The following is a 12841-nucleotide window of genomic DNA, read 5'->3' as shown; positions in this document are numbered from 1 at the left end:
CGTGCTTTTTACTGCTTCTTAACTATGGGTTAGTGAACGAGGTCTTTGGCTATTTTGATCCATATGTACAGGATACTAACGTCTCTGATATGAAGCGTCAGAGAAAACGCCCAGTGGTGCGCCCTTTCACTGAGAAGAGCCAGCGAGTTGACACAAAATGAGACGATATTTTTGTAGAAAGAAAGGTGAGGAACTACTAAAGACAAAGAAAGGTTTCCGGCTGCAGAATGGTTTGATATCGCTGGGTGGTTAGAGGCACGCGCAAGCCTTTCGTAGAGACGTATTCAAGAATCACAACATATAAACGGCATTGGCAGCTTAGCTTGGCGAGTTTGCGCTTGGTCGGAACTATAGGATTGGCCTTTTACTTCAACAAAGTCAATATTCCGGCCCAGCAATTTATTAGATAGATCTAAGAGCAGATTCAGCTTGTTCAGTAAATTATAAGGACTTCCACTGCCTCCTCCACGAGGATATATGTTGCCAGCCGACGTTATGGTTTAGTCAACCACAAGTCACCCACATTGCATCACATGCATATTACTTCCGAGATCACCCATGTATTGCCGCAAATAAGTACTAACGCACGCGACAGGTCTTCTGAAATCTCATGAAAAGTATGGTTAGCTCAGGTTTCCTTTTAGAATTCTCTCTAAGATGGGGAATTAAAGTCGTTCTGATTGATATGTGGCTGTATTTATTTAGACCGGAGAACACCTCGCGTTCATGTCACATCAGCCCTCCGAGTTCGAAGTGTCACTCAATTCAGCCTACCAGGAACCATTAGAAACGACAGCCACGCAGTACAGACCACATTTTACAGCGAGCATACAACGTCAAGACTTTATAGTTCACTTCTGATCAGTTCAAGAACTGCCCCCATCTCCATCGGCAGCCATGGAGTTCTGCGCGCAGATGAACACCGCGACTGGCACCGCAAGTAAGTAGTCCACTCATTGTCATATGCAGATCGGTCTGATCCATCAAGACAGCAGTAATTTCCAGTCAAGAGGCCTCTGCACCAGCCTTTGCCGGCCAAGATGGAGTTACGCAGTTCTGCACAGCGCCGAGTGCTGGTGTTCGAACGCGACTCCGGATGCCAGTCTCGTAATCAGTATCGAACAGTGTGGATTCCCCTGTCCCGGCTATCCTTATGAGACGTGCGGTGGCAAGGGGTCTTACATTTACCTATCGCTGCAAAAGGAAGGATTGGCCACTACAGATGCTCGCAGATCGTCCTCAAACGCCCCTTTAGTTACGTCATCAGCGACATCTTTAGCCATATCCCCAGTCAACTCCTCAGTCACATACTTGGCTTCATCAATGAGAACGGCATGGGGAGGTCGCATCAACAATCAACTGACAACTTATCAGTCACAATCAGCGGCAATCCTGCCGACGTTGGTGAAGTCAGCCACGTCGACGATCGCATCTAACATCTCTCGTTCTAATATGACAGACATGGCAAACAGTCCAACCCCGCCCCGAGAGAAGCTGGCACAGGCACAAATTACTGGAATTATTGCGGGGGTGCTTGTTCTTTTTCTCGTTGTAGTAGCCATCCTGGCTTGGGCATGTCTCCAAAGGCGGAGCTATTTTCGAAGACAGCGACCTGCTGCCGGCTCCGTCGATGAGCGTCTTATGGCCCTAGGGCTTGCTGGGCGGCGAAAACTGTTTGTTACCAATCCAGACTAGTTTGGTTGTTATCGTTCTGGATGGTGATAGACATCAGCAAGATATCAGCGCGGCCTGTGAGTCGGCATTGAACAATTCTTAATTGTTTCCTAGGTCTCATGCATTATTGCGCTACAAGTCCTCACAACGTCATATCACCAATGGTCTGTGTTTTACCCAGCCTGTGCAACGTGCTCAATCCTGCAAACTCCGCATTCTGGGCGCCAGATCGTCTTGGGAAATGCTGCCGCTGTGTCCACACAGATTGCGGCTGCAGTATGCGTACGCCATTGGAACCTCGCTGCAGCCGCTCCACGTCACGTTGACGGCCTCGGCCAGATTCTCACCCTCGTTGACCACCTGGTGGTATGTTCCTGGGAGCGTGACCACCATCTCTCCTTCTTGACAGGTCGTCTCCGTAAATTTAATACCCCACTCGCGGAGAGCCTCGGTTGAGAAAAGGGCATTGCTGTGCCGAACAAATTGTGAACATTCCGGCTGTGCCTGACGATGCTTGACACATTTTCTGTGCGGGAATGTCTTGCGGCATTTGTTTTCAAAGTTTCTCACATTCCCAGGCTCTGGCGTAATGAACAGCCATTTCTTAGGCGCCCCCCATCGCACTAAGTTGACTGACGGCACGACGAGGTCTTCGATATGCATGCCACTTCCAGTGAAGACGTTTTGCGCGTGTTAAAGATACGGCGTCGTGATACCCGGTTTGACGCTGTCCACGAAGAGGTCCTCCAATTGAGGGCCGCAGCTTAGCAGAGGCGATGGGTTGCCATGTAAACAAGACCAATCGCCAACAAAGTATCGACCCCGCAGAGCTTGAGGACTCCGAAGAGCTTTTGATGAGAAGAGGTGCCCACTAGTGAGTGAGACATCCTTGAAACGACCAAAATGTGCGGGGTCTGAGTAGTGCAGTTGAAATACAGTGTTTTTCCCCTCGGAAGGCTTGATTTCAGTGACGTAGCTGTCCACTCGTGAGTTGTTGTCCCCCTCCAGAGAGAAGCTAGGGATTCCATTCTGAGTGAGAATATCGCGAGGACGATAGTCAACGATAAGGCACTGCCAGAAGCCTCTAGCTGTAACCTCTGGATCGTTGCAAAAGCGGGCTAATGTCTCACTCGTACGGGGACCTAAGTCTCGCAGGGTAATGGTTGCCGGCTCATGAGTGGGGTCGGGAGGCGGGCAGGTATGCTGGGCTAAGTCACCCGTCGCTCGTGGCGTGTAGTTGATGTTCATGGTCACTTGGTGCTAGTGATCAGATGTATCAATTTGATAGTCTTACACTACTAGCGCACTCCTAAACCTAGATATTTGAGGGGAGACTTATACTCCTAGCCTGAGCCAGCCTTTTAACAATTGAATAATAGTGTGTCATTTAGGGGCCTTCATTACGAGGCTACGATATGAACCCATAAATTAAGCGGCGCTCTCGGCCATTTTCTGACTCCTTATTGTAATGCCTTAGTCACGGATCGTCCTGTTGTCCGTTAATTCACAAGATATACCATGTTCTTTCCATCTTCTACAGCACTAGTACAACAAGACCAGGCGCCGCCTAAAGGTAGCTGCTGATATTAGATATCATAGCTCCTGAAAACGATGACGGAAGCGAAACGGAATTCCCGGCAGTATCATATCACGAATGATGGTCCAAAGACAACCACAGAGATTAACTACGACTTTCGAAACAAGTTTTGCACGACCGTATTTAGCTTATCTCACGTGCTGACTTCAACCCACGATCTTATCCTGGTGTCTTTCTGCAATGAAATATATACTGACAGTTCCAAAAAACAGCTATTGAATTGTAGAGGCCGTCCGCGACGCATACTGCCTCGTTCGTGATTAACAACGTCAACGCACTTCGCTCGCCGATTCACACAGTTATAGTGTTTATCCTTGAAACACCGACTTGTCGTGGAAAACCTATCCCTCTGCGAACACACGTGACAAGTCCATTCAGTGCGATGCCATACCGATGATGTACGGTAGCCACTGAGGTTACATAGCTAAACGATATCCAGCTGTACAGTAGCGGCTGACTGTAGGACAACTTTGATGTCAGTCTGACTTTGATATTAACAACACGGTGACAAATCAGAATCCCATGACTTACAGGCTTGTGCCGAACGGCACATGACAGTTTGGCACAGTCATCTCCTATCAGAACAGCCTCATCTAGAACTATAAAAACAACAGTACGCCGGTCTTTGCGAAGAAGATTATGACCTATCCGTGGCTTCGAATTGTCGAAGGAAACCCGCCCACTGCAGTCATCAATCTGCCCCCTACGCTGCAGCGTGCTGAGACCCCTTCTGTGGTGAGCATCGTTCGGGAAATACCAGACTCCCGCCAGCGGCAGGGCGTGTACTCATCCCTCGGCCGAAGAAAGGGCGTCGTGTTAAATGAGGTCAATCTCCAATGCAGCCCCTTAGATGAAGAGCAATGCAGCCCGCATCACAGACATGATCAGCACCCAGTGAGTTGCGACAGTACTGTTGGACTGCTTTGTCGGTGGACGACCGTCCTCAGCGATGCCATCTGCTTCTTCGTACAAGATCCTCTGTCTGCCCGCAATACGCTCTCTCGATGGATAACGGAATGCAACCGCCTAGACCTTGAGTTTCGTCCAGCGGCTGTCATCATTCTGGATAGCGCTGTTGAAAACGATGAGGCGGACCGCCTCCGATCCCTCCTTGAGGAGGACCCGCCGTCTGCTTTCTTCCATTCCGTAAGCGTGCACTCCGTCCGTGGATACGGAGGAAGGCTACCCAATAGTGTGTTTGACCGGATGAGAGAGGTTCGAGCGATGCGAAACGCCAACCATCTCTTGTGGGACTGGTATACCATGTTCAAGCTATCGCACGGCCTTCTGCGACAGCTGGCAGGTCGATCTCCGTCGCCTCAGCGCGACATCAATGTAGGCTACGTCTCAGCTCTCGACCTTGAACGGACGCCGCAGCCCTTGCAGGAGGCAACCGAGTGGCTCGCAGATGCCTGGTGTTCTTGGATAGAGCAGACTACATCAGAGGATGAGGCTTTGCAGATGAGGCTACCGATACTCGCACACGCTATCGCAGTAGATGCAGCAATATCATACAAGGGTCAGGCGGCGTGGCATAGCTCTCACTCTTCACTGCTGCACTGCTGACATTGGAACGCAGGCTTTCACGTGAGGGCGGTCTTCGACCAGCTTCATCGGCATATCGTGAAAAAAGCACTCAGTCGCCAGAAGATTGTCTCCGCAGCCTATGGCATGGCTGTCGTCGCCTCCCATGTCGACAAGACAGCAGAGAACGCACTGGATCACATGCTGCAACACTACCAAAAGTCTCGTGTCGAATTTTTGAAAGAGCATCAACCTAGTCTCGCTAACAGTCGGTCTTCCGACCTTTGCCTCCTCTGCTTCGTCAGGCCAGCAGACATCTTCCTGCCATGTGAATGTGCTTTGTGCGAGACATGCTGTCGGAGCTATGGTCGTCCCACAACAGGAACGGTGACGGCGTTCGATCGGTGCGTATGGTGTGGCATGTTGTTTGCCGGTGGATGCGCGATTCGTCAGAAGCCTATCACCGCTGGCTGTCGGGTTCTGGCGTTAGATGGTGGCGGAGTGAAAGGAATTGTACAGCTTCACGTGTTGGAGGCCATCGAAAAGCTTACGAAGCTGCCGATCCGCATATTCTTCGACCTGGCCATTGGCACCAGCGTCGGTAGGTCGCCCAGCACACCCTTCTGGTCGTTCACGCCTTTAGTTACCCACACATTGCTTTTACGAATTGTGAACAAAGTAAGCTGATCATGCGTAGGAGGCATAAACGCTCTTTCCATCGGTGTCTTGCAATGGCCTCTTGACAGGTGCGAAAATACCTTCGTGGAGGTGGCGAAAAAGATATTTCCGAAGGCGACAACAGCAGCCGGCCGTTGGTGCCAGAAGGTTGCCCAGCTGTTTCGGTTCGTTTTCAAGGACGGCATCTACAGCCCAAGTGGGCCGGTCTTCCAGTCCATCGTGGGTGATGCCAGAATGCGCGGGCCACGAGTGTCTCTATACGAAAAGAAACCCTACGAACAGATGCATGTGGCTGTGACAGCCATAGACTCCAACACCAGCGCGTCGAGGCTTTTGACCACATACACTGCGCCGGCATGCACCGAGATGGGCGGGAGACTGGCGAGCAATATATTGGTGCGAGAGGCGTAGGTCCACCAAACCATTGTAGAGGCACCTTTTGCTGATGTTGTCGATCAGGGCTGAAACCACGTCCGCAGCACCCTGGTGAGTCGCGGACGACGGAGTGAAATCAAGGCAAAGACCATGCTAACAAAGACTAACAATTTACAGTTTATTCCCGGCCAAGCGCATCGGGGATCGTCTTCTGTACGACGGCATAGACATACCACTACCGCATGTCCGGTCAGAAGCCCGTCGGCTGTTCCCCAAGAAGGAGTCACCAGACTACATCCTTTCGGTCGGATGTGGGACTGCGACTGCTGCGCCCAACACGAGACTCGGATGCCTCTCACGTCTCGTCCATCATCAGCTGACCGGCATGTCCGGGCATCAGCAGTACGGCAAACTCCGTTCGACAGAAGGAGACTCTAAGGTTGTGCGAGTCGACCCTGTTATCGCCATGGAGGAAGTCGCGTTGGATGATTCCACTGCCGTCACGCGGCTGACATCGCAGCTAAGGCAACAGCTTAAAATTGATGCAGAGCTCTGGGCGACGATGAAACAGACGTCGTGGGCCATGATATCAGCTTTGTTCTATTTTCAGCTCCAGAAACCACCGCATGTCGCTGGGAGGTACGGACAGCTCGACTGCGAGGGCACTGTGGCGTGTAGATACGAAGACGACGCGGCAGTCATGAAGATACTCGCGACCGAGTATCCTGGCCTCGTGGCGCTGGTTGACGGCAAGGAATATAACTTGCTTCCACGTGGGCGGGCAGAAGTCAGCTTGAGGCTTTTCTCATGGAACCGGCGCATCGATATCCGGATCAAACACGCTGAGAAATCCGCCTCCATAACGGGGTTTCCCGCGTCGATGGAGGGGATATATTCCTTGCAGCAGCAACTGCCCCTGGAAGTGTACGTGGTACAGGCGCCAGTGAGTGAGTGTTTGAGGAAGGGAAAACGTCGACAGCCGGCACAAAGCTTGATGGCGCTGCGCAAAAGGAGGCGCGTAGCTCCTTGAGGTAGCCTCTCTACTGTACAACTATCTATAGCCTCTCTGAGGTAGCCGCTGGGAAGTTGATCATCTGTTTGATTCATGAAACATGATATCGTCTAATGTTTGTGTTTTGTCAATATCTCCTGGAGTCCGATGATCAAAAGGTGGTGTGGAAACATGCTATGAGTAGATTAAAAAATGGGGATAGTATCTAAAAGAAAAGAAATCAAAAGACAGCGAATGTTGTATAGAGTTTACTATTGTCCTCCTATCTCTGTACGTAAAATTCCACCCGATTTCTGCTCCACGCCTCCACGACATTTGACGAGATATCAACACAACGCAACGCGAACTTGTTGACCTGCTCAGCGGAGACAGTTGCCCGCGGTGATGAGCGACTAGTCGCCAGCTCGAACTGCAGAGTGAAAGTCGCGATAGCAGCTCGTCTAAGCCACGCAACTGTGTATCAATCGATACGATCGTGAAGCCCACGTCGATTTGAGACATGTCGTCAATCTTACGACAAAGCTGGCTAGAGACTTTTTCATATCTCAAAGCTACTACATACTGATCTTGCCTCTGGGCCAGCATGTTTAGACTGGAAGAAGGAGCAACAGTACAAAGAAAACGAAATCTGCTGTCAAACCCTGTGTTGTATGCTCTTCAGCCGTACTACGCCGAAAGTAAGAGTATGACAAAACCGAGAAAACCACAAACAAGCGCCCAGTTCATAACGAGACCCCACAAACATCTCCGTTTCCAGCGGACGCTGTCTTTCTCCGTAGCTTGTAATGCCTCTTGTAAGAGTTGTTCTGACGCTTGCATATCGCAGATCATCTCGTCAAGCAAGTTTGGTCTGCAACGACACATGTCTGCGTGGTGAAGAATGGTGAGCCATCCTGGCCCTCGAATATTTCCCCGTGAGAGTCATACGGCAGTCAACAAGGTGCGCCTCCAGGCGGCAAACTGCGAAGAAAAAAGTTAGAAGGGAAGAAAGAATGGCAAGATTGTCGCAAAGGTCGGCTGCGGCAGGAAATAGGGGAAATACCGCTCGTCTTATGTTTGCTTTCCGCGATATGTTCTTCCTAATACAATCAGACGAAGGAAGGATGAGGATAATCTAATGTAAATGCCTTAGTTGGTTTTAATGCATGACTGATAGGCTTCTACGTACCGGAAAAATGGATGCTTAAACGAATAATTACTTTTCTATTATGTACTCAAGTTGATGCTCGGCTAGTGTTGCGAGCTAGTCACAGCACCCAACTATGGCACATAGCAAAAGCTTCAGTAATGACAAATCCATTGTCATGATTCCCTGTCCTGCACTATATATCATAAGCCTAAGAGACCAACCACAGCCAATCTCATCTTCTAGTAACAGATTCTGTCGTACAACGGAACAACAGACAACAGCGACTCTTAATGGTGACTGCTTATATGAGATAAAGTGACTGACCCTAAACGTGACTCAGCGGTAGTGTATGTCTGGCACCTGGTCAGTGCCCAGCACCGACTAGAGCGACGAGGACTGACCTATAAACCACAGACGGCTCGCTCAAACATGGCAATCGACAATGCATCTGCCCATCATCACTGCCGCCCTACTCGCTGCACTTGCACTGGCTTTGCCTGAAAATGAGGACGACGATAACGACGAGCAAGAGTGCCCCAGAGGCCCGGCCATGACAATGGGGACCGTTGCATACTTTGAAACCCCCAGACTCGCAGAGGCCTGTCCCGAAGCGCACGTGTACTTCCTAGACGCCCAGAGCGAGGTTGTCCGCTCCCAGCACGTCAACATCACTAATTCAACCACCGAGTGTGACACCAATCTACTACAGGCAATCTCACTGCCGGCCGACCTCACCTCGACCTACGCAAAAGTGACATTCTTATGCGGCGGAGACGACGAGCCCCAATGCCAGATGCTCAGACTGTTACCGCCGACAGTAGCGAACTCAAGCGGTCCGTCTTCTCTGGCAATGTCCCGGACATGTATGAATCTAGATAGTTCGGCTACTAGCCAAACGACCAACCCGGCGACCAACCCGGCGACCAACTCGGCGACCAACCCGACTCCTTCCGTATTCCCGTCATCGCCGGCCAATCCGGCAAGCGGCGTTGCGGATGCACTGACCTCCACCCACCCGACTGGCGGCGCGCCGACCGAGGCCTCACAGCAGTCAGCAGTGCGTGAAGTGGCTTGTATTGGTAACAGGCTACGAACTATCTCTATCGGCTAGAAAACGAGCCGGCCGACTTACGTAAGGCGGGGCGCAGCGCTAGGATGCATAGTCCCGTCTCGCAAGCAGAAACTGCTACAGGCCCAGGTGGCTCTCTCCCCACAGCTGCCCCCACAGACCAAGATGGTCCTCCGTCTACGTCGGGTACTGGGGGATCCTTCGTCGCTACTCCGGACAGCACCACTGCATGGCTCTCTTCCGTACCCTCGTCACCGGCACTGCCTGAGAGCCCATCTGAAGCTTCATCCGAAATTGCCAGCAATGACACAGCAGACGCGCCGTCTAGTCTTCCAGCAGGAGCCACTGACGCGACACGCACCGCTATCGGTGGTTCGTCTGCCGAGCCATCGGATGGCGTTCAGAGTCCGACTGACATGACGACGTTCATCACATCCACCATTGCGGGGGCAAGTGGCGCGCCCCGGTGCACGTGCCAAGGGTGATGACTATTTGTGATGGAAGAGGTACTGTATTTCATACAAGCCCAGACAGAACTCAATGTTGTTGTTGTTGTCGTTTGGCTTGCGTATCGCTCAGGTCCATTTACAAAGGAGGGTTGAAAGTCAAGACCAGCTGTACCGAAAGGGGGAAAATATCCACAAAATAGATCGTTCAATGCCTGAATCAATGTACCTTCTCTGCTTATTGTCGTGATAACTGCCTAGTGTTCCATGCCTCTCCGCACCCACAAAGTTTGATCTGCCTCGATCCGTCGATGAATGCCCACACACCTGCTCGATGAGGCCTAAGCGTCTCAATACAACGAACGTATGCCCTGTTGGAACAAAACAGTACATCCTGGATGACAAACTTTTCAAAGCCGTCGCGTTTCGGTTTTTTTATCTGCCATAGCGGTTGAGTTAGTGTTGGCAAACGTCTGGCGACAAGACGAACGGTCTCGCTCTTCCCCGCAGTGCTCGAAGTACAGGCCTTGAACACTTTGAAGACCTTGTTGAGCGCGGCAGGAGCGAGGATGTTGCCGAATAGGTTTTCTTTCCATGAACTTGTACGACGTGCCGCTGCCCAATAGGCTGTGGATGTACGCTTTCTGTGTTTTCGTGTACGTTGTGTACGCCGGGGGAGGGTGCGCGTGTTCTCGAGCCAGCTTGGGCCGAAGCTGCAGGTCCCGATGGGCCATGGTGGGCGGTTCATCCCTATCTTGCAATAAACCACTCGGTCCGGCACTCGGATCGGGTGTAGTAAGAAACTGTTCGAGGCCAGCTTGGCGTAAAGTCGGAAGTGATACCCTGGGCTTCGAGCTGGTGAACTGTGGTTGAACTGTTCGAAGGGGGGCAAGCTGTGGCGGCTTGATGGGGGCCGGAGGCGCGGTGCGTCTCGGACATATACAGCACGCAGGCGATGTGCTCCAGCGGCGGTCTCGGGTAGGGGCTTCGTGACTGTTCAGCGGAGGTACATATCCTTTGCGGGGCTTGCTTTCTGTGACCAACAACATAGTGAAAAATGGCCAAAACTCTTGTCTACCAGGTGAGAGAAGGAAACCTGATTTCATTGTTCGAAGCTGCAGCGCAGTACAGGAATAAATACTTCTCTTGCTAACTTTTGCTATCATCGCCGTTACATCAATATCTTTGTTCACGAAGGTCAGCCTATACACCCATGTTACGGTGATACTATTCTTCATATCACCGCAGTCATAGAATTATCGGTCACTACGCAGCAACGGAGAGGTTTCCTGCTTGAGGTGAGAAGAATTCCTAGCGTATGTTATACTGTAACTACAGTACAGGCATGCAAAGTAGTCTCATTATCGACAGCCAACTCAAACACATACACACTGGAGAAGGGCCCACATGCATGTCCAAACGACCGCCCCCACCGAAAGCCATTGAGCAATCCCCGGCTGCGTCGTTACGTTCGCGCCCAACACGGATAACACCCTGCCAGCCAGCAGCGGAAGAGAGACGCAGATGGCCATGCAAGCTAACGCAACGCACAAAACAACAAAGAGGAGGGCGACCGTTACGATACGGGGAATACACAGTAGGAGCAGACCCTGCGGGAGGAAAATCGATAGAACGATGGCCGTGCATGTGCCGACCAGGACAAACGACAAGAGCCAGTATGGGGCGATGCCCAACCCGCTGAGCGCGCCCAGGTCCGCGCTGTCCATGTCCAACGCTTCGATCTCCGGCAGGCCGGGCACGACCAGCCGGGCCGCCTGCCACAGATTCTCCAAGGCTTTGATATGGAACGTCTGCGACATGTTCAGCTCCCCATACGGCACGAGCTTGGTCGTGTCGTTGGGGTACCCAAGCTGCCAGACGCCCCTTGTTTGGAGACAGACATACACGGGAACGGCATCGCGCCAACCGTTTAGGCCATCCATGAGCCCCACAGCGCCCGTGCTGATGGCCTTGTCTGCCGACGCGACGACAGTGGCCACATGCGCGCCGGCTTTGGTGGCGATGGATTTGAAGGGATCAGAAATATCGTCGGGAATGGTCAGCCGTCGCTGGCTTTGGTCTTTGTCGAAGACATCAAATGCATCGCTGACGTTCTTCACCAGATTTGCTGTTGTTACCTGCTGACATGTTAGACAGGCCGAGGCGGGGCCCACGAGGGTTGGTCGGTGAGGGTCCTCACATTCAATAAAGAGCAATGCTGGGTGGTATCCCAGCCAGGCGTGACGTAGAAGAGGAACAGAAGCAGGGAGCACACCCACACAGCAACGTTCAAGCCGTTCAGCCACCGCATGTTCACAGCATCTCACATCGTTTCCCATATCTTTATATATTTTGCGGCGAAGTCATCCGCGCGTTTGTGACTCAATTGATCATGGATCGCTGAATGTGTCAAGTCGTCTGGGCTTCTTTGCCGTGTAGTGTGCGCTTAGCGATTTAAACGTACGTACAAAGTGTTTTACCGCACATGTGCGCTAAGACGCTCTTTCAAGTACCTTAAGATTCTCCTCCGGGTGGCCATATCAGGCTCCGGCTTGTGCGCTATTATCTGCTCGCACACTAGGCATTTTACGTGTCGATTATACGTGCCTAAGCACATTATGTGAGATAGTTTGCTTGCTGTGGTTCTGAGGTCGATGTCGCACTTATAATATCTGCAGATGAGGCTCTGGCAACAGGAAAGCGTAAGAGCGAACATCGCACGTTGAGAGCATAGCGAGCAGCTTAGATCGACCGGGGTCCGAATCGGGCTTAACGCGTCCATGGTGGCAAAGTCGCATGAGAAGAGCAAGAGGCGAGGATAAAGGAGATGTCAAGATTGAGTTGGTTAAAAGGGTAGCTCGGTATACTAGGTTTTCATGATGGACGCTGGAGGCAATAACTGTTAGTCTCTCGCAACACGTACAGGACATAACAACACAGAAACCTCACGTCTCTTCTGATTACTAAAAGCATGTAGGCATTACTTTGCCATCGGCACGTTGCAGTAGACTGCCCTTGCCTTTGCTGCCTCGTACGTCGCATCGTTGTTCGCCATCACTATGCGATTCGGTCAATCCAGTCAATTCAGTCAACTGATTCAGCCCAATCGAGTCAATACCGACTCGGATGCCCAACTGCTTGTTGTCCAAACACGGAAGCGTGGAATAAAATGGCAGAGAGGTAGTCACGAGAAGTATGATGACACAGCGTAGCAGCATGACTATGATTGAAGGTATCCAGAGACCCCCTTAACAGGGCTGATTTTTCATGTTGTACGATATGTTGCATAGCGTCCCTTCAAATATGGCTCTGGTTGATGAGCAGTAAGTGCTTGAGC

General features: G+C 51.5%; 4 protein-coding genes across 4 annotated transcripts; 2 read left to right on the top strand and 2 right to left on the bottom strand.

The window, feature by feature from the left end:
• Positions 1-897: 897 nt before the first annotated feature.
• CGGC5_v017043 (uncharacterized protein) lies at positions 898-1436 on the top strand (the record flags this gene model as incomplete). The annotated part of the gene is made up of 3 exons (XM_066153712.1): positions 898-940; positions 1006-1107; positions 1375-1436. 3 exons carry the CDS (start codon positions 898-900, stop codon positions 1434-1436), a joined length of 207 nt encoding a protein of 68 aa, XP_066007092.1.
• Positions 1437-4151: 2715 nt separating this feature from the next.
• PLA1-4 (Phospholipase A I) lies at positions 4152-9100 on the top strand (the record flags this gene model as incomplete). The annotated part of the gene is made up of 8 exons (XM_066153711.1): positions 4152-4165; positions 4219-4790; positions 4851-5396; positions 5493-5880; positions 5933-5959; positions 6026-6795; positions 8330-8336; positions 8404-9100. 8 exons carry the CDS (start codon positions 4152-4154, stop codon positions 9098-9100), a joined length of 3021 nt encoding a protein of 1006 aa, XP_066007093.1.
• An 814-nt stretch (positions 9101-9914) lies between these two features.
• On the bottom strand, positions 9915-10238 carry CGGC5_v017041 (uncharacterized protein; the record flags this gene model as incomplete). The annotated part of the gene is made up of 2 exons (XM_066153710.1): positions 9915-9943; positions 9995-10238. The coding sequence occupies 2 exons, from the start codon at positions 10236-10238 to the stop codon at positions 9915-9917; spliced, it is 273 nt and encodes a 90-aa protein (XP_066007094.1).
• Positions 10239-10880: 642 nt separating this feature from the next.
• On the bottom strand, positions 10881-11843 carry CGGC5_v017040 (uncharacterized protein; the record flags this gene model as incomplete). The annotated part of the gene is made up of 3 exons (XM_066153709.1): positions 10881-11642; positions 11705-11722; positions 11784-11843. 3 exons carry the CDS (start codon positions 11841-11843, stop codon positions 10881-10883), a joined length of 840 nt encoding a protein of 279 aa, XP_066007095.1.
• Positions 11844-12841: the final 998 nt, after the last annotated feature.

Source organism: Colletotrichum fructicola, assembly GCF_000319635.2.
Source record: "Colletotrichum fructicola Nara gc5 chromosome Unknown KSG_Nara_v1_contig11, whole genome shotgun sequence".
NCBI lineage: Eukaryota > Fungi > Ascomycota > Sordariomycetes > Glomerellales > Glomerellaceae > Colletotrichum > Colletotrichum fructicola.
The sequence above is the reverse complement of the archived record's forward strand: the minus strand, read 5'-3'. Positions and strand labels throughout refer to the sequence as shown.